General features: G+C 39.5%; 1 protein-coding gene and 2 long non-coding RNA genes across 11 annotated transcripts in view; 2 read left to right on the forward strand and 1 right to left on the reverse strand.

The window, feature by feature from the left end:
• Positions 1–3607, reverse strand: part of UGP2 (UDP-glucose pyrophosphorylase 2) — a 49756-nt gene extending 46149 nt beyond the window's left edge. Inside the window, exon 1 of one of the 9 annotated variants that reach the window (XM_070235376.1) lies at positions 3392–3607. In XM_070235376.1, coding sequence (XP_070091477.1) covers positions 3392–3482 — 91 coding nt within the window. In that variant the 5' untranslated portion in view covers positions 3483–3607. The other 8 variants (XM_070235378.1, XM_001494166.6, XM_005599948.4 and 5 more) reach the window with 8 other exon arrangements.
• The window catches only part of LOC111768091 (uncharacterized), a 91358-nt gene continuing 72247 nt past the window's right edge, over positions 3148–22258 (forward strand). Inside the window, exons 1-2 of the long non-coding RNA XR_002800133.2 lie at positions 3148–3184; positions 3698–3971. This is a non-coding gene — a long non-coding RNA (uncharacterized lncRNA). The remainder of the gene's footprint in view (positions 3185–3697; positions 3972–22258) is intronic.
• LOC138917682 (uncharacterized) lies at positions 8761–21095 on the forward strand. The gene is made up of 2 exons (XR_011426038.1): positions 8761–9041; positions 20819–21095. It is a non-coding gene; the product is annotated as an uncharacterized lncRNA (long non-coding RNA).

Here is a 22258-nt window from a genome sequence, read left to right on the forward strand (position 1 = left end):
AACAATGATAGATGCACAATCACGTTAAACTTTGGGGGGGAGGGAGGTGTCATTTTTGTGCCAAACTGCCAATTTAAAATGAAAACTAACATTTAAAGCAAAACTGGATGGCAACTAAATGCAATATTGGATTGAATCATGGAATAGTAGTCTGTATAAGCCCGTAGTTTAGTTAAGAGAAATGTACCTATGACTATTTCTTAGTTTTGACAAATGTGCAACTTTTCTATAAATCTAAAAGTATTCCAAGACAACAAGCTTATTTTGTTAAAAAGTGGATGACAAGGGAATGACAACATTCACAGTCAACTCTTAGGCACTGCCCCTTGATTTAGAATCTCGTGAAGACAGCCATTAATAGCAAAGGCTGTGAAGTCAGTCAAAGCACACCACCTCACAAGTCATTCTAAAGCATAACTACAAGGAACACCTGGAGTTTAACTAACATTCCTAACTTTTAAAGAGAAGTGACTAGTCCACTTTTCCGTAGTGTATTCTTGCAAAATACTGGCTTATGGTCATTAAATTTTGTTGTTGCTGATACACAACCAGCAAATTTCTAACAGTTCACCTCCGTCTTTCTATTCTTGACTAAGACATTTATTCAACCAGAACATAAGAAGGATCTCTCACCACAAATAACGTATAACACTAATTTGAACGTCTAATGACAACTGACATTTCTGAGCTTAGTGCTAAGGGCAGGCATAAGTGTCCCATCTGTTTCCACAATAAGATAGGCAGTCAAATTCTCTTGCTAGTATACAAAACTCAAAGAGTCAATAAAGTGATGTAAAACTTACTGGGGTATTTTTATTCCCAGGGTCAAACGATGGCCATTACTGACAGTTTGTTTTTTAAAGTACATCTACATTTATTGACAATCACATGAAGTGGTTGTGAACTTTACTAGCTGTGTGTGCAGCAAGATGGCTGAAGCTTTCACACTCTGGGGTCTGCAAGAAAAGGGTTTACTCACATCCCAGAAAGCAAATCCTATGCTAGAAATTGGTGACAGAAGCTTAACGTAGCAACAATTTCAATGTGTACAACGTACACACAAACACTCACAGTCTTACTGCTTAACTCAGTTGAGAGGCATTCCTTAGCCCTTTTTTAACACACGTGTAGAATTTAGAGGGCAATTTTCAAATTTCAAAGAAACCTTAATAAGCTTTCCAGATTTCAAAGGAAAAAAAATAAAACACAGCAATGCAGCAAAGTCATTTCTCCTGGTGAAATGACCTCCAGCTTCTACGAGCTACTCCCGATTTCGCAATAAATGAATCTGAGACTCCAACCACGTACACACAGAGTAGAAGCTGAGAACACGAAAGCTTCCCCAACCGTCCTGGAAAAACCCACTGGCCTTCCTTCAGCCTCCCCTGCTCCCCTACACGTCTGCACACACACAGTTACCTTGACTTAGACCAGGAAAAGAGAAGAGGAATTAATTAGCAGCCAAAATCCTGTTTTATCATCATTTACAGCCACTATCCGGGGGAGCCAGAGTACTACTAACCTGATTTCAGAGAGGCAGAACTAATCCTAGCAGGGCACAGGGGTATAAATTATACGTATCGCAAACGCCAATCCAGCAACTCAAGGCAGCTCAAATGTCAATTTAACGAAAAGGGTTTCGCAAACAGTATCTCAAATGAACGTTTCCACTTCCAAACCACCCACCAACCTCTCGACTGCCGGTACCCAAATTCGGCTGAAATAACCCAGAAGATTAGCGTGTCTTACCTTGTACAAATCTCGACATTTTAGGGGTTTATTAAAGTACTCTGGCTTATATATATATATATATAAAATATATATATATATATTAATTTCTGGAAGAGTCACGCTATAGGGCAGGTCTCTCTTCCTCCCTTGCTTTAACAACCGACGTGTTCTTTCTCTTCTTCCTATGTTTAGCCACTTAAGGGACTATTTATTCAAAGCGATTAAAACTGCCTCAAAAAAATAAAATAAAATACACCCAGGAAAACCTCTCCCACTTCCAAAAGACACAAACTTGGTGTGACTGAGTCTGCTTGGAACTCCTGCCTACTCTGCGCTCCCGACACAAGTGAGGGCCCGCCGGAGACTCCCGGAAAAGGTAAAATCACACGAACTTAAATTTCATCAATGAAAGAGGCGGACCTACAGCGGCTGTTTCACCGCCCCCCGGGCCCCACGCCCTCCGAGGCCGGACCGCAGCAGGCACTGGCGGCTCGCACCCCCGGTCCCCCCTCCTCTCGCTGCCGCCCAGCCTCCGGCCGGTTCCCCGGGAAACCCTGGTCAACAGTGGCCCCCGCCCAAGCACGGGTTGAGGAGGCGGGTGAGGCCGGCAAAGAGGGGCCATGCAACCATTTTTACCAGCCCATAAATATCCCGGACTAGGAGGCGCTAAGAATTCCGCGCTCTGGCCGCTGGGGCCTCAGCTCCCGCCTTCCGGCTGCGAGCCGCGGAACGCTGGCGCCGCTTTTTCCCTGGAGGAGCCCACGGCTCCGGCGCCCCTCCCCCGCTGCGGACGCTGAGGGGCCGTCCGCGAGGGGAGCACCCGTGCGCAAACCCGAGTTCGAGACGCCGGAGCCCGCCAGAGCCCCGACCCTACCCTCGCACATTCTAGTTCCTCCTGCCCTGCGCTCTTCCGAACCCCAAATTCGGCCTCCGGGGCCACACCACCCCGCAGAGGGGAGAGGGGCTGTACTCGTCTCAGGGAGGGAAACAACCACCCAGAGAGTCGTGGGAAGCTCAACCCAGCCCCTCCCCAAACCGCCACCAAGACCCACCTTCTTCCTCTTCCTTTAGCAGCTGGGAAATAGGGGGCGTTTATGGCGCCCCGGGAAGAAGGCTCGCAGGCTGAGAGAATGTCACCTCTGAGGCACCCTTCTCTCTCCCCCTCTCCCCTCACACATGCACACCTTGCACCCCTCGCCAGCGGTCGCAGCCCAGCTGGGGACCCTCTCAGCCCACCCCGCTGCCGACTCCTGACACCCAAAGCCCCCTCCTTCTCCTAAACACCTCCCCTCCCCCTCCATTTGGAGCAGCCCCCTTCAATGCGGAAATGTCCCTACCGCGCAGATCGACAGCAGCCGCCACCAGTCAGCAGCGGAGGCGGACGCAGAGCCTGGCCAATGAGATGCGCGGAGGTGTCAGGGGGCGGGGTGTCTGCGGCCCGGGGGAGCCCAGGGTAGGTGGGCGCCGAGTCAGACCCGGGGATCCCGTGCGTGGGAGGTGCGCAGGCGGCGGCCGGGCTAGGGGTGTTTCACCAGTAAAACTGCCAGCTTTCTGCAGATACTTCAGCAAAGGGTGGGGGTGCGGGGCGCGCCTGAAGCCCGAGTGTTATTTTTGCAGTCCGTGAAAACGTTCTCGCGTACCACAGATTGAGGATAGATACCTGTTTGGCGGATAGAGCCATAGCACACCACAGCAACTACCCCGAGAGGGCCCAGGCTCTTCTCAATAGACACAAACTCTGCTCGCCACATCTGTTCTCGGGAGGGCCAAGATGCGTTGAGGAGTAAGCAGTGGGATGTGTGGTGCCCAATGATAGGAGGAGAGATTTAGGGCGTCGAAGAAAGTATCCAGCAAAGGCTCTTCCCTTCCTATTCCTGTAGAGATTTCTGCTGTGATAGGTGTTTACTTTGTGATCAAAGTGGAAATGGCTTAAGTTACCCTTCAAGAAATGCTTACCTTTTAATAGATTCTTGAAGTTCTCAAGGAAAGAGGATGTTAAAAGATAGAACGTTGGCAGGGACGTGGGAACTGCAAGAGGGCCAGCCCATCGCCCGCCAAATCACACCTATTATTGCCAACCGCACCTACCTGTAAGACTCAGTGCGCCTGTCAATGGGTATATCTCAGACTTTACACTGCATGACTCAATCAGCCTACACCAGGACAAGTGCACTGTCAGCGCCTTCAATAAACCAAGTTCTAGAAGAGTCTGAGGATTTGGACAACACTAATCAACCAAGGTAAACTGAGAATTTTAAATAACTCATTCTCTAAACAAACTTTGCTTTTTTTAGTGCCATATATTCGTATGGAATGTTATCAGACAACACAGAAAAGGCCAGTGATTCATTTGTCGTACTAGAGAATGACAACCCTTGGTAGTGTATTTCTTACGTGAAATCCAAAAAGATTACACCCCAAAACCTCTCAGCTATAAAACTGATTTCCCCCAAATAAAACCAAAGAAGTGTCTAAAAATCCAGATGTCTACACTTGAGTAACAGCATTTGGAGACTGAAGATCTTAATCAGAATCTCCACATCCTTTGTGTGCAATCAAGAAATTGTTCCAGCACTAAATAAGCAATATTTATCAATAAGCGTTAACACCAAAATAAAATACCACCAAAAGATTTGGGCCTCATATGGTTGCTTAGCCTGCAAAAGATAAAGTTGAAGGTCAATGAAGAGTCTTTAATTAAACAAGATTTAGTGTAAGAAGGATGATCAGTTATTTCTACTTTTACAGATGATTAAGGGAGAGGAAGTGAGTTTTAATTGCAGCAAGAGCACTTGGTAATACCTTGACAATGACATCTGGATTTATGCGTGACTAAATATTGAGATGTAGTACCAAAGGATGTTGTATATTTGCTGCCTCAAGAAATCTCCAAAAAGTAAAATTACTTGTCTTCAGTGGTTAAGTCTAGAACACCCAGAGGCTGACTCTTAAAAAAGTAGCACCCTATAAGCTATATTACCAAATATTGTTTCCAAATAGTGCCCTGTAAAATGCAATTTCCTTATTCAGTGGTTTAAATTTAGATTCTGAATCCCAAATGTTTTGTAGAAGAGCCTCCCACTCCCTCACAGCCACTGGAAACAACCTTACTGGGCAGATAACATAGGAATAGGGGAGAAAGAGGATCATGGCCGTAGTAGTTTCAAGTCTGCTTAGAAGGCAGTTGCCTATTTCTCTATATATTTATACATTTTAATACCTGAAAAATTGCTTTCTCTGGCTGTGTGTGTGTGTTTAATCTTCTTTTTCATAATACACTGCTATGGAACTTTCCTTCAAGGTGCATGATGCTGATATCTGTAACTTTAGCAATCTGTAACATGGATAGATAGATTTACAGATTATACCTTTGCAGAAACTTGAGGGGAATCTAAAGGAGGAGGATGACGGGGGTCTGGGAAGGACTGTGTCTGCAGGGATGAATTGGAACGAGATGGATCGTAGAGTAAAAAGCCTGGAAGCCAAGTTTTCACTGGTACCATATGCTACCATCCAAGGATGATATAAATTCTGCCTGTAATTTTCTCATTCCTTCTTTCTACTTCCCCATTGAAACATGAGAAAATTCAGTTTAATATACCCAGTCCTATGTCCTGGGATGTATAACAACTTTTCCATATCTTTTTTTCTTTACGTAAGAACATTCTGTCATCAACAAGCAAACAACAGCTGCTGCCCTATTTCTAAGCATTGTTTTTGGTGCCTTTTTAGATTTAGTGCTTGCACAGTATCTGGTACATAGCAAGTACTCGATAAGTATATAATGAATGACCAGTTTAGTGCCACTAAATCTTTTTAACTTGCAGTATTGTATCCTGTTCTCTACTCTTTGAGAGCTTTAAATAAAATAAACAATTTAATTTACATTTAGACATAAAGAATTTTTGTTTCAGTTATTTCCACCTAGATTGTGAACTTGGGCCAAAGTATTAGAATAATAGCAGCAAATGCAATGTCCTGATGACTTTACAGTAAGCTTTGCAAACTACCCAAGATGAGCATTATCCAGTAAGGAGTGGCTTAGAAATTGCTGAAGTATGAAATAAGTAGACAGGTCAACAATGTGTGTGGTCTTTTATTTTTTTCTTGTCTATCCTACCCCCATCCCATACACAGAAGAAAATAAAACAGTGCAGTTTTGGAGAACATCTCAGAGACGTAGAAATTTCTATGTCATGTGCAAAGTGTTTAGCCAAGAGACCAGGCAACAGTTATACACCAGACTGTTGCCCACACTCAATATTGGCTCCCATCTGTACTCATCTAAATCCTAGACCACCCACATGAAAGAGGAAAAAGGGGCTACTGTTAGTCAGCCTGAAGTTGCCAATTACTGACTAGATCTAACAATAGGGCATTTCACTTGAGTGAAAAAGTAACCAAACAGGGTTAACTGGAAAAAGATACCAAATAATATCTGTAGAACAGACTACTAATGAATGAGTAGTCTAAAAATTTAATGACGTTTCCAAATACTTGAGGAACAGAAAGACTACATTTTTTCCTGTTGCCAACACCCTGTTGCTAATGAATCAGGAAGTTTGCTGAAACAAGTTGTGAATTTAAATTATGACATATCCTTCCATTTGTTCATAGTATGATTTTTAAACTATGTTTGAAGGTTATATAACTTTTATACCAAAACAGCAGCAATTATTTCAAATAACTAAGATGCTTTAAAAACAGAGTTGTCTCACATTACAGGTGATTATCTAAAGAGTTAATAAACCAATCTAAGTAGTTTTAAAAGTCATCAGGCTCACAAGAATGCAGTTTAACCACAACATGCATTATCTTGTTCACCTTTATCAATAATTCCCGTCTAGGTTTTCCTTTGAAAGTTGCATAGAAGGCAGGTCCTTACTGTGTTGTCTCTTGTTTGTCCTGTTCTGCATGTTACCCAGAGGAGATGGTTGGTAAGAAATGGTGATGCCCATGAAATTGTATTTCACTCATGTGCCAAACTGCATCTCCACACCTCCCTTGATTATAGAGGCAGAGAAGTCATTTCCTTTAGTAAGCAGGCCCAGGAATAACCACAAAGAAACACCGTATATTCTTTCAAGGTTTTTAATAAACATAGATCATTATGTAATCATAATTTGGAAATAGAAAAAAAACTCACTAAGAAATAACACATCTCTTACTAAACCCATAAGATTGAATAAACATTATTCTGCTTTTCTGTAGTGATGTATGAATAGATGATGAAGTTACTTATTCTTATTGACTTTGAAATCCTCATAGACAAGAGCTGTGAAATAGAAAAGCATTTGGTTTAATCCTATTTTTTCTTCCTCTTTCAACCGTACTAAAGATTCCCTGTTGTGCGTTCCATCAAACGTCTTTTGATGGTTTTCCAAACATCTCTGCCTCTGGTCTAGCTTATTAAACTTCCTGCCAGTGCCACCACTGGGAAGGAGAGGATAAAGAACTTCTGTTCCCTAACTTAGTCTCAGGGAATTTATTTTAAGCGTTTCATACCCGCCGCCCTAACTAAATATTAAAGAGAAGATCCTCAGGACTATTCTTTGGATGAGTCCTAAATAGTTGGGTAATTATATTTCATTAAGTGGGTAACATGATTAGGAAATAAAAAGTAACAGTGTTTTTCCCTCTCTAGAGTGAGAAGGAGGAGGAATGTCATATTTAGAGAATAGATCACAGAAAAAAATGTGGTATATTAATGTTAAGTTCTGGTACCATTTTTAATTGAACTTTTTAAAAAACTTTCAATGAGAATGCACATCTTTTAAAAAGTGAAATCTAACTAGTACCCAAACGCCCATAATGAATAGCAGTACTCTCCTGCACTACCTCTCTTTACTCCAACCCTGCACCCTAGAGGCAGTTATTTTTCTCTTGACTGTTACCTCATAGTTATTTCTAAATGCTTATATTGCTATTTCTTTGGTTTATGGCTTTTAGACATTGTATGTTTTGATTTCCTGTTACAAAATAGATATGGATTTTGCTCACTTACACTCCCAGCCTTCTTTTCTCCATTGTATTAGTTTCCTGAAATTTGAAGAGCTATATTTCCCAACCTTCTCCACATTATGGCTCAGAGAGAAAAATGACAATATTTGTATGGCATCCTGGATAATCTGGAGGGAATTTGTGGACATCTATATGGGACTTGGTGAAAAATTAATTGCTTTTTAAATATATATAAAATTATAAAAATAAAAATAAATGCAAAGTAATGGGAATATTAAATATTGAATTTGTATAAAACTGTGAGATAAAAATCTTTCCAAATTTTTGAATGAGAAATTCGAACTTGCCTGCATGAACATAACCTTTTTTGAATCAGGTTTTATGCTTTAAATAGCTACACACAGTTTCTGGTCAAGACTTTCAAATGGTAATCTCTTCAAATTCTTTTTTTTTTTCTGCTTTTTCTCCCCAGCTCCCCCCAGTACATAGTTGTGTATTTTAGTTATGGGTCCTTCTAGTTGTGGTATGTGGGACACTGCCTCAGCATGGCCTGATGAGCAGTGCCATGTCTGTGCCCAGGATCCAAACCGGGGAAATCCTGGGCTGCCAAAGTGGAGCACGCAAATTTAGCCACTCGGCCACAGGGCCAGCCCCTTCAAATTCTTGATAGTCACTGTGGTAGGCTGAATAATGGGTCCAACAATTTAATAAAATGGACATAGGTGGATGATGAAGTTCCTGGATTGATACACCACATGTCAAAACTTTTCTCTAATACTATGTCTTTGCTGTATGTTCCAGGCATTTCTCAGACTTTACCTTCATCCCTTTTATCAAAGGGTTTAATTTCGGCAATTACGTTCTTAATTCCCAAGCATTATTTCTTGTACTCTGATTGTCACTTTTATATAGCTTATTCTTGTTTTATGTGTATAGTATCTTTAATTCTCTGGAGTAATCTTCATGTCCTTCATGTTTAAGTTTTCTGTTTTGTTTATCATTGTCCCTCTCTTTGGTGTAGTTGGTCTTCCTCAAATATCTGGTGATTTTTTTTTTTTTTTTTTTGAGGAAGATTAGCCCTGAGCTAACTACTGCCAGTCCTCCTGTTTTTGCTGAGGAAGACTGGCCCTGAGCTAACATCCGTGCCCATCTTCCTCTACCTTCTAAGACTGGCCCTGAGCTAACATCCGTGCCCATCTTCCTCTACCTTATATGTGAGATGCCTACCACAGCATGGCCTGCCAAGCGGTGCCACATCCGCACCCGGGATTCGAACCAGCAAACCCCGGGCTGCCTAGAAGCGGAACTTGCACACTTAACCACTGTGCCACCGGGCCGGCCCCTATCTGGTGATTCTTGATTTTCCGTTTTCTAGAACTGTGTTGATCTTACATAATGGAGGAGTCAAGAGACACTTTCTGAAGGGGGTGGATCAAGAAATAGAGGTTTAAGTATTTTCTTTAAAGCAATAAAGTAACAAATAGAACTGAATATAATATAATAAAAATTGCAAAGAGGAGACTAGGGGAAGAAAATGGAGAGTAATGTAATTGAGCAAAATTCTTATTGTCCATTTTCAAAGAGTGGAGTCAAATAAAATGTCAGGAGTCGAACAAAAAAGTGGCAGTGTATGTGCATTATTTTCAGTTATGGAGATAGCTATCTGAAGTACTAAAAATAGTTTGATGTAGCTACCTTTAGGGTAGTGATTTTCAAACTGTGGGAGTATAATCAATTTAGTGCGTTACAACCTACATTAGAAGAAAGAGAAGTAAAAGGAAAAAGGAAATATAAAGTTGCATTGCACTAGTAAAGGTAAGTAAAATTGGTGAAACTTTTTTCAGCTTTGGCGGGAGGGGTGGTGTGTGTGTGTGTGTGTGTGTGTGCCTAAAATTTCCTACCTAGATCCTGGTCAACAAAGTACTCTAGGAGGTAGAGTTAGGTTATGGACAGTGATTGGGCTACCTTTTAATCTTTCATTTTTCTACTCAACTGTTTGAATTTTTTTTAACTCATGCATGTGTTACTTTTATCATAATCATTTAAAATATGTATCTCTGTTTTTCAATACACAAAAAATACAAATTCATAGGCTTCCATAACATAAAGTGGTATATTTCCTAACAAAAAGCAAATATTAGGCAATTTTCTTGAGGAACAAAATGACAAGCAATCTTAGCATCACTTACCAAGAAGGGAAAAGTGAACAATAAGTTTTAAAGATTACTTAAGGCTCAAGGGAGGGAAGGCTGGGGCAGGGGCAAGAAGTTAAGATTCTAGGAGTCCAGGCAATGGATTAACGAGGATGACGATAAAGCAAGAGAAATTAAAAATTTTAAATATCATTGTCACAATGTAGACCAATGCTAAGGATGATCTTGAATCAATAAATAATTTTACCTTATTGATTCTGTTTCTTCTATCAGTGTTTCTTCTGTCAGTGAACATTATAATTGCTTGCATTTCTATGGTGGCTTTCAGGTTTCCTCAGATTGCCCTTACAGCAAACATAAGACAAGTTTTGAGTACCTGCTTGCCCAGACCCTCCCTTTCTAAAAGCTTCTACTCCATCTGGGAGAGACCTCTGTGATCATGTGCACTTTGTGAGCTGTCACCTAGCCATACCTAATTGGACCAAAGAGAGACAACTGGCCCAACCTGTACCAGTCAGATTTTCTCTGCTAGGAATTTGGAATTGGAACTCAGAAATGCTGATCATTTAGTGTTGGTCACTTGGGGAATAAGTGTATCATTCTGGGGCAGTCGTATTTGGCCTATCTGCATAGATACACAGAAAAGAACTCATCTGCCTAAAAAGGAAAGAGTAAGCATAGCGGAGAGGCCATTAATTCATTAAGTCGACAAATACTTATTAACTACCTACTGTTCCAGGTACTGTTCTATGTTCTGGGGATACAGCAGTAAATAAAACTGAGTCTATGCCCTGTGAGTATACTTGGAGGAGGGAAGAAGATGATGAACAAATAAATATTTAATAAAATGTCAAGTAGTAGTAAGGTCTATGAAGAAAGATAAAAGAGGGTAAAAGAAAGTTTGAAGTTGAAAGATAATATTAGAATAGATAGCTGAGATACAAGTATTAAAATATAGGAATGTGTCAAAAAGAAACTCTTGGCTGAAAAGAATGTTTTTTGCAGAAAGCAAAACCCTGACGTATTTAATGAGGCATTGCAAAATCTGCTTCCCCAACAACCACAGGAGGTAAAGTCAAGGTTCAGACTGAACTTTATTTAGAAACTTTGGAACCACGTGTTTAAAGAATGAGAGAGGTTTGTCAAGACATTCTGCCAAAGCACATCACAAGCTTAACATGTGCTTACTGCCTGCTCTCAATAACTAGTCTCCATGAGCCAGTCAGCTGCTAGAATTTGGGATATAGTCTAGCTAGTTAAGTCTCAAACTGGGTCATATCTCCATTTCCCAAAGGAAGCTCCAGAAACCTTCTGCTGTCTCTCATATAACTTGTTAGCTCTGTTTTATAAAATTCCTCAATTTTAACCTTAGAGCCATGATCTTGAAATTTGTGAATATGAAGATACAAATATTAAAATGTTCCTAACTAAGCTAATTGCCTTCCTGATAAACCTGCTCATCCTACGTACTCTGTTATGATGCAGCCATCTTTGCAAACCTCTACCTCAAAAAAGTTGAAGTCATAACAATAACAGCTAACATTTGTTGAGTGCTCTTAATGTCCCAGGTATTATGCTTTTTTATCTCCCTTAATTCTCACAGGAGTTTCTGGGAAGAAAATGACCTGAATACATGTTCCTGACCAACCCCCCTCCCCACCCCCGCCAATTCCTTACTGGAGCTACCAGCAACTAAAAGCAACCACCACAGGCCCTCAGAGGTAACCTGTGTTTCTGAGGCCATCCATAGGAGAGGGTAGATATTGGACATGTGAGTCTCAAGTCCATAGCTTGGGAAAGCCAAGTCCTATCAGGAATGGACAAGAGGGCTGCACAAATAGACAGAGTCACTCTCCTTCCAAGTGTCTGAGAAAAGAGCGTCTTTCTTGCTTGTACTTGGAAAGCTGAAGGGCAAAGAAGCTCTCTCCTGCCTCCCTTCAAGTGAAGGGGTCCCAATTTGCCAGCTTGTCTGCTTTGGGCTATAATAGTGGTTCTCAAAATGTCCCTAGGCAAGTAGCAAGGCATCACCTGAGAACTTGTTAGAAATGCAAAGTCTCAGGCCTCACTACAGGCCTATAAATCAGGAACTGTGAGTGGGGCCCAGGAAGCTGTTTTAATAAGCCCTCCAGGAGATTGTGAACCAAGAGGCAAGGAGAACAGATGGCTTCATATCCTCCACCTGCGAGAAACCCCAGCCGCCTGACCTGTAAAGGCACTGAGGAAATCATATCATTAGTAGGACACAGAAAATTTCACTGTCTTTAATAAACTCAGTAATTTGAGGGACGTTTACTCAGCTGATCAATCAAAAGGGGTGACTGTTTTAGGGAGAAATAATCAAACAGAAGAGAACTTTAATCTTAATAGTGGTCCTATTAATTCCCCCAGTAAAAATCAAGGCTTAGAGAGGTTAAATAACTGTTCAGGGTCACACCACTGATAAGTAACAGAACCAAGATTTGAACCCAGGGCTGTCTGACTTCAAGTCCTCTCTCTTTCCATGTATAAATTCTAATTACATCTACTTCAACTGTTTCTGTAGATTTCATCTTTTTTTAACTTTGTTTTAAATTATGATATAACATAAACAATACATACAGAAAAGTGCACCAGCAGCCCCTGTATGCCTCTCTCTCCCCTCCGGAGGTAACCACTATCTTGACTCCTGATAATTGTTTCCTTGCTTTTCTTTATTAAACCACATCTAGAAGCATTTTCAAAAAACATAGTTTCATTTTTGTGTTTTGAACTTCATGTGAAAGGAATTATACTGTTTATATACATTTGTGTCCTGCTGCTTTTACTCAACATCATGTTTGTGACATTCATACTTGTTGTATGTAGCCATAGTTTGTTCATTTTCATTGCTATATAGTATTTCACTGAGTGAATAATAGATATTTTCTTTATCCTGGAATCCATCATTTCTTCATTCCCACTGTCACTCTCCTAATTCAGGCGTTCATTAGATGATTCCTTATTGCTTAAGTTATCCCAGCAGTCCCTAACTGTACTCAATTCCATCCTCTTCCCAACTGCTGCCAGAGGAATCTCTGATGGTCAACACAGATCATGTCCCTCCTGTTAAGAGAATTTGTAGAAGGAGAGGAAGAAGAAAGGCTGGAAATAGACAGTGACACATTATTCACAGCCTTGGAGACCATTTTAAGGATTTTGGTTTTTATTCTAAGGGGGATGAAAAGCCCTGTCTGACTGACAGTTTTGACTTTCTAAGCTGAGAGTCTCTTACCTGAGAGTCCCTAGGCCATCGGATTAGACCCCTCTGATGACTGTTCCTGGAAGAATCCAACCAAGTTGGCTTGGTCCTCCCTAAGATTTGTCCCATGGCCCCTCGGGATCACTTCAGCTGCTACTTGAGTTCGCTCGGCCCTGGCCCCACCTGTTGCCAATTTTCTCTTTCAGCCCTCTTAGGCTTCTTTTTGACTGGACCTGAGAATTAAATTGACATAAGAGGGGCCGGCCCAGTGGCACAGCAGTTAATTTTGCACGTTCTGCTTCGGTGGCCCGGCGTTCACTGGTTCAGATCCCGGGTGTGGACATGGCACTGGTTGGCAAGCCATTCTGTGGTAGGTGTCCCACATATAAAAACAAGTAGAGGAAGATGGGTATGGATGTTAGCTCAGGGTCAGTCTTCCTCAGCAAAAAGAGGAGGATTGGCAGCAGATGTTAGCTCAGGGCTAATCTTCCTCAAAAAAAAAAAAGTTGACATAAGACATCAACAGGAGAAAAGCATACCAATTTATTTAAGACAAATTTTACATGGCACAGGAGCCCTCTTAAGGAATGAATACCCAAAGAAATGGAAAAACCTACTTGCTTTTATATTAGGTTGAACAAAGAGGGGCAATTATGGAAAAGTGACAAAACTATCCATAGGGGAGGATAAAGGAAGATAAGAATTATTTTAATAAGGTCTGTTTGTGTGAAATTCTCTCAGTCTTAACTTCTTGATGATAAGAATGTAATTTTCCTTCTGATATAGAGAGGACATCACTCATACAGGAATTCCATCTCCTGCTTTTAAGAAAAAGAAGAAAAGTCAGTGTTTTTCTTGTATATGCTGTTTTTCAAGTGCCTTTAACCTCAAAAGAGTTAATATGCCAGAGCAGCATATTTTGAGGTGGCATATTTTGAGCTCCTTTAGTTCCGAGCATACCTCACAGGTGAGGCCATATAAGTTAATGCATATATGGATAGAATGTCATGACTTTGGGCAGTGCAGTAGTGAACTATTAACTGTGCTGAAAAATGGCAAATGAAAGAAAAACAAAGGAATGCACTACGAATCGTAAGGTTTAGCTCAAAATCTCACTTAAGTGCCTAGGGTAAAAATGTTTCAAGTGTCTTAACAAACACTGCTAATGCATACCGTTGAGTATAATGAGAATTACAAAATGTTAGGCAAGAAAGGGCATCCATAGCTATAGACTATAATTTTAGTGTGGGGGTTGGCAGACTTTTTCTGTAGGGGCTAGATAGTAAATATGTTCAGCTTTGCAGGCCATACGGTCTCTGTCACCACTACTCAACTCTGACTTTGTAGGGTGAAAGCAGCCACAGGCAATATGTACATGATTGGGTTTGGCTGTGTTCCAGTAAAACTTTGTTGGCAGCAGGGCAGATTTGACCCGTAGGCTGTAGCTGGCCAACCTCGGCCTTAGTACGTAATTTCAATCCTTATTGCTACTTGCTTGTTGTTTTCTCAGTATTTTTATTAACATCTAATTTACATTGAATAAAATGTGGCAGCTCTTAAGTGCACTTTCTGATGAGTTGACGATGTGTTCACCTGTGTAATCACCATCCTAATCAAGATGTAGAACATTTCCGTTGCCCCAGAAAGTACCTTCATGCCCGTTTCCAGTCAATCCCCACGTGGACCCACACAGGTTAACTTCTCTTCTGATTTCTACTCCTATAGATTAATTTTGCTTGTTCTTGAGCTTCTTATAAATAAAATTATACAGTGTCTGTGTGTCTGACTACATGGCTTCTTTCATTCAACTAGTTTGGTGAGATTCATCCATGTTGTTGAGGGTATCAGAGTTCATTCCTTTTTATTGTTGAATAGTATTCTGTTGAATGAATATACCACAGTTTGTATGAACATACCTGTTACTAGTTTCCTAGGGCTCTCTTAAGAAATTACCGCAAACTTCATGGTTTAAAACAAGAGAAGTTTATTCTCTCACAGCTCTTAAGGCCACAAGGCTGAAATCAAGCATGTGGCAGCCTTACTCCAATCTCTGCCTTTGTCTGCACATGGCCTTTTCCTTTGTCTCTCTGTGTCTTTCTTCTCTTCTGTCTCTTATATGGACAGTGTCATTGGATTTAACGCCCACCCTAATCAAGGATGGTTTCATCACAAGATCCTTGATTATATCTGCAAAGATCCTTTTTTCCAATTTAGGTCACATTCACAGGTTCCAGGTGGATGTATCTTTTGGGGAGCCACTATTCAACCCATCACAGTATCGCAGTTTGTTTATCTAGTCACCTAATAATAGACATCTGAATTATTTCTCTCTTTTTTTGGCTATTATGAGTAAAGCTTCCATGAATATTATTGTACAAGGTTTTTTGTGGATATGTTTTCAGCCTCACAATTTTTGAATTCCAATTCTAATTATCTTTACATAAGATGTAATTAATTTTCTTTTTAGTGATAATTACCCATAATAACATTTTTAATTCTGGAAGGAATTTCTGTAAGAATTGATCAACCTGCATACCCCAACTTAAATATGTTGCATAACTGAAAACATAATACTGCCAAGAGACAAGATATGGAATTCTAATAACTATCTTCATTTTTGTTTCTGAAAACATTATCATGAAACAAGCAAGTTTCGGATCAGGAAATGTTGACTTTAACTCCTTAAAATAACAGCAATATCTTATTACAGTCAAAAACAAAAACAAAGACGGCTTGACTCCATTCTATCAGTTCTTTTGTTTTTGCTATGATATTTTGCATTAGTGCTTGTAGCCATCACATAGGCTGAAGTTATCATCTCATCATGGGCTTGACTAACATCAACAGTTTCACTGGTATGGGATTTAAATGCGGCTCCTTAATGAACAAACAAATAAAGCCATCCATCTGGACTGCTCTCCCACCCTTAGATTCTGATAGACCCAACCTTAAAAGAACTACTGGGATGTGGTTCAGAGGCTTTCTGCCTGTGTGACTGGCTGCCACTCTACAAAGAAAGCTTCTTGGAGGGGAGGGACTCTGCCTCATTCATTTGTGTTTCCTCCAACTCCAGACCCAGCTCAATGCTTTCTTAACTTTATAAGTGTTTCGTGACTAAATAGTGCCTGTGAATAAAAAATAAGAATATGTTGATAACCCTATTCTTCACAGTACAGTAATCCCAGTAATGCAGAACAGTTCCCGATAATGAAATTTCTTAGAAATGGTTTTAATAAACAATTCCTTTTTTTAAAAAAATCTATTATAAAGTCTCCAGGATTATTATTTATTACACTTGATGATTTCTTATTGAATATCTTCTTCATTTGTTCAACACTTCTAGGAACTGATGATTGGCTACACCATTCATTTATAAAAGCAATTTAAAACACCACTCGGGCCCTGATGACACTTGGCAAGTGCAACAGAGAAAAACATAGAGTTCTCATTATACTTTTTAAACAGTTTAAAAAATGGTTCTGTAAAATGGCTTGGAGTATTTTTTAATAGGAACAAAATTGTGTAATGTGCTCTGTCATTAACTCCCCAGTCTTTTGCAATGTCTATAAATCAAAAATCTTACTTAACTTTTTTTGAAAATGTAGATACAGCTCCATTATTTTGCAATATAATTGCTTTGAAACTTTTGCATGGATAAATTTGGAATTTTCACTAAAGTTAATTTTCCGTTTTTACTTTATTCTGTCCCTTTAATTTTCATTTTAACTTTAGTAGGCCATTCTGTGAAACCAGAGTTGACAAACATATTCCTTTGAAATCATAATTTCTTCATTTTGACACAATTATCCACAGGATGAGGTTTAACAGAAGAGACAGCGAAGACTATGGCAACACTAATGCTAGATTGTGTAACTTATGAGAAATATTTTTAAAAGATACATAAGTGCTACTTTCAAAAACACAATTTCAGAATCAAATTAGGCATTTTAAATGGATTTCATATGTAACGTTATTTATCAGATTGTATTATTATCCAGACTTTTTAACCTCCTCTACTAATTTGGGAATATTTTTGGCTACAAGTAACAAAATAACAGACTAATAGATCTTAAGCAAGAGAATTTTATTTATCTAACATAGTAAGTTCAGAATTAGGTACTTGCTGGCATTGGTTTAGCAGTTTAATGTAAAGGCTTAGGTTGGTATCTCTGTGAATCCCTTTGCCTTCTCTTCATCGTCACAAGATGGATGCAAAAGCTCCAAATATCACAACCATTTTCAAAGGCAGGAAGCAGGGGACACTACTAGACAGAGCTTTCTACTTGCCTCATTTTTTTTTTACCAGGAAAGACATATCTTTCTCAAGCCTATGTTTGTTAAGCATGTGGAATAGACTAATACTTGCTCTATGACTAGGGAGAGAAGAATTAGGAATGGCTAATTCTTAGACATTCACCCATTCATTCAAGATATTTATCCATTTACTCAAGAAATATTTCTTAATGCCTACTATGTGCAAGACACTATTCTAGAGTTATGAGCTATATCTGTGAACAAAACAAAGAGCCCTGTCCTTGAGAAAGCCTATTTTCTAACAGAGGATATTGACATTTCAATTGGATTTTAAGAGATGAGTTGGATTTTTATAAATAAATACAATTGGGAAATGCATTTCATTCAAAGGGAACAGCATGAGTAAAGACAGAAATATGAATATGTATGTCCTGTTTGGGAAACATCAAGTAGCTCCATGAAGCATAGAATACATGGTGTGGGCTGAAAAGGCAAGTCACTGTCCGGTTGTGAAGGATTATATCCAGGGAAATGTGAGTTTTGCCAGATCAAAACTAGCATCTCTCAGAGTTAGTACCAAAGTTTAACAGATATCTTCCTTTGGAGGTTCTACAGACACCGTGAACTTATCATGTCCCAAATGGACTCATTATATTTCTCCTGAAACCTACTCTTACTCCTGTATTTCCTAACTTGGTTTCGGCCTTCACCATTTCTCACCTGGGCTGTTGCCATTATCTCTTGCCTGTAGTCTCCCACTCATCTAATCCATCCTTTCAGCTGCTTTAGAAAGTGATTTTTCTAAAACTTATATAACCCAGAGGTGAGATGGAGGCCACAGATTATGAAGTATTGGTAAATTTGGTAAAGGGGGAGAGTGGGAAGGGAGGTTGTTACATTCGTATTACTTTTCTATTGTCATGTAACAAATTAACCACAAACTTTAGAGGCTTAAGATAACACACATTTATTATTTCACGATATCTGTGGGTCAGGAGTATGGCATGCTTTTGCTGGGTCCTCTGCTTAGGATCTCACCAGACAACAAAGTGTCAGCAGGGCTGTGTTCTCATCTGGAGGCTTGACTGGGCAAGAATCTGCTTCCAAGCTCACTCAGGTTGTTGGCAGAACTTATTTATTTGTGGTTGTGTGACTCAGATCTCCACTGCTTTCTGGCTATTGGCTGGAGGCTGCCCTCAGCTCCTAGGGGCCACCACAGTCCCTTGCCATGTGAACTTTCCCAACAGGTTGCTCACTTTATCAAACCAGTAAGGAGAGTCTCTAGAGTGAGTCAGCTAGCAAGACAGAGCAATGTGATCTGGGAGTGACAGCTCATCATCTTTGCTATATTCTATTCATTGTAAGCAAGTTACAGGTCCTACCCACATTCAAAGGGGTATGAACACCAGAGATGTGTTCACCAGGAGGCAAAGATCACAGAGAGACACCTTAGAGTCTGTCACAACACTCACACAGTTTTCTCTATCCTCGGGATCTACTCAGTGGGTACTGTCTCTGGGAATGATCTTGAAATGAAGCTTAGTTTCTACTAAAATAAACAAACAAAAAACCGACCACTCAAAGTGTTTGTGAGTTAGTACTTTATGGAAGGTATAGGGATGCTGTTTTTGGCAATTTTGCTAGCTTCTCTGTAAAATAACCCTCATTCCCCAAATAGCTTTATCAATAATAAAGGTAATATTTTTAGCTCTAACTGCCTAGCTCTAATTAGAGTCACTAAGCTCCCTTCCAGTTCTGAAATTCAGTGATCCTAAATGAGATTAGGTGGGTATACTTACTGAACATAAAGGCTCCCTACAGAAAACATTATTGTCAAAAGTACATGTAATTCTTTTTATTAATTGAGATGTAATTAAGATATAACATTAGGGGCTGGCTCTGTGGTGTAGTGGTTAAGTCCAGCATGCTCCACTTCAGCAGCCTGAGTTCATAGGTTCGGATCCCAGGCATGGACCTACACCACTCATCAAGCCATGCTCTGGTGACGACCCACATACAAAATACAGGAAGATTAGCACAGATGGTAGTTCAGGGCTAATCTTCCTCAACCAGAAAAAGAGGAAGATGGGCAACAGATGTTAGCTCAGAGCGAATCTTCCTCACCAAAAAAAAAAAAAAAGATATTAGTTTGAAGTGTACAACATAATGATTTGATATTTGTATAATTGTGAAATGATCACCACAATAAGTCTAGTTAACATCCATGACCACACAGTTACAGAAATTTTTTTTTTGTGATGAAAACTTTTAAGATCTACTCTTTTAGCAACTTTCAAATATACAATACAGTGGTGTTAACTACAGTCACCATGCTGTACATTACATCCCCATGACTTATTTATTTTATAACTGGAAGTTTATAACTTTTGACCACCTTCACCCATTTAGCCTTCCCCCACACTCCCAACACCCCACCTCTGTCAACCACCCATCTGTTCTCTGTATCCATGAATTCGGTTATATTTGTTTTGTTTTGTTTTTTTAGATTCTGCATATAAGTGAGATCATACGGCATTTGTCTTTCTCTGTCATATTTCACTTAGCATAATGCTTGCTTTAAATTGCTGCATAAATTTGATATGACGTGGCTAGCTTTCCTTTTGCTCCTGTTTCCAGCCAGAAGCACCCTTGCAGGACTCTACATACACTCTTGACATATATGACACGGAGATGGATCTGAATAAGAAAAGGTTAGAGGAAGAGAGCTACTCCACCATGACTCCACAGAATTTTGCTAAGTCATTCTAGCTACTCACCAACATTTGTTTGCAAAGGTGAGATCTGGCCACCTTGCCCCTAGAAGCATAAGGCACATACATGGAGTTGGGATATGAGAGTCTAGCTTGTTTTTCAGAACATTTCTATGCCTCCAAAAGCCTGGAATAGGAACCAAGAAAAACGCTTCTCCTTAATGTGCTTGGAAAGGTATGATACCAGCTCTGCTCTGGATAAGAAGGGGGAGAATTGAGCCGGAATTAAAATGTTATAACATTAAATTAAAAGTAATTAAAATGTTTATAACATTAAAATGTTATAGTCACAATCACATTACCAAGTGCAGTATCATCTAGGATAAATCTGTTTTTGAATGAAAACTCCCCTCAAAGGCAGCTGTTTCAATTTAATGCCAGTTTTTCTCACTCTGTCACATGTAGTTTTCTGGTGATAGAAGAGATATGAAAATAGAAGATTGAAAGAACAATGTGAAATTAAATATAAAAGCATGACATTTAATTGTCAGCGATGTTAAGTACATATCTAAAACTAAATCATGTGTATCTGTCTTCAATAACTTAAATTCCCAAAGCATGTCTGAAAATGCCTTGCGTGGAGTTGAATGTTGAATTTAGTATGTGGTGAGTAAAATCGAGGGAGAGCTCAGGCCTGAGCTGTAACCTCCTCAGTAATATTAAACAACTACTAGGAAATAATTTACTTTTCTCCCTTATTGTCTGCTAATTGAATGTTTGTGTTCCCCCAGAATTCATATGTTGAAACCTAATCCCCCATATGATGGCATTTGAAGGTGGGGGTCTTTGAGACGTGATTACATCATAAGGATGGACCCTTCATGAGCTTAATGCCCTTATAAAAGAGACCCCGGAAAGCTCCCTTGCCCCTTCCACCGTGAGAGGACACAGTGAAAAGGCCACCGTCTATGAACCAGGAAGTGGGCTCTCATCAGACACTGAACCTGCTGGGGCCTTGATCTTGGACTCCAGATCTGTGATAAATAAATTTATGTTGTTTATAAGCCACCCAGGCTATGGTATTTTGTTATAGCAGCCTGAATGGACTAAGATATTGTCTGTTTTGTCAAAATAATGAAACATAATAAAATAAATGTAATGCTTGAATAGTAATTAATATATTAAGAACTATTAGAAAGTGCCCAGAAAAATAATTTTAAACACCCAGAAAAGTAAGAGGTAGGGGTTACAGCAGATGGTAAGTCCTGGTAAATTGTGTAACTCACTACTCAAAGTTACTTAGGCAAAGAGCCGAAGTTTTTAACTTTTGGTGTATGCTAGTTGTGTAATAGTCAACAATATAGTATGAAAAGATGATACTTTTCTGGTTTATATTATGCCAATTCTGCCAAAAAGAAATACCATGCTATTTTTAGCATATATTCCATATGTTTATTGCTTGCAATAAATTTGCAGATTTAATTTATTGCAGGCAATAAATCTGATGACCAAATTTATTATTTTTTTCAGTATTAAATCAGAAACTCTTTTTCCTTGTATGTTTGAAATTCATAGGTCATACTCACAGCATTGTCTACTGTCAGGGTTGGTGTTTCTGCCAAGGAATGAATGTCAGAGTGAAAATGTTGCAATCTCATGAGACATAGTTCCATTTAGAAGCTTAATGATAAATTTCTATTGATAATTAATGATAAATATTGGTAGTTTGAAAAACAAATATTAGTGGGCAGACACAGCCTCTTCTGACCACCTCTTTGAAGTGTCTTTGTTACTCCACATATAGCTTTCAAGGTTTGGGCCTTTGAAATGTCAGGGTCTCTAGAAATGTTATAAAGGATCTAACTACAAAGAGAAAACCTTGAGCTTTTTGTGTTATGACCACGTGAAAAGGGTTCACTTCCCAAACAGCTGCAAGAATGAAACTAGTGTTTCAGTTGGTTAGAGTTTGGGTAGAATACTCCATGCTTAGAGTAGTGTCCTAAGCTACTTCCAATAATTAGTTTAAAATATGCTAAAGAGATCTAAGAATTAGAATTTTTTCAGAACTCTTGTTCTTACTCTTTTAGGTGGAAGAAACAGAATACGTTTCTACATGTCTTTTTTTTTTTAAGCTGTATAGACTAATAATAATATAGACAGGTTTTTTTGATATACGTTTACTGGACTAGAGGCAATGCAGCAAAATTCTTAAGTGAGAAGTTGTGTATACT

Source organism: Equus caballus, chromosome 15 (genome assembly GCF_041296265.1).
Source record: "Equus caballus isolate H_3958 breed thoroughbred chromosome 15, TB-T2T, whole genome shotgun sequence".
NCBI classification, from domain to species: Eukaryota; Metazoa; Chordata; class Mammalia; order Perissodactyla; family Equidae; genus Equus; species Equus caballus.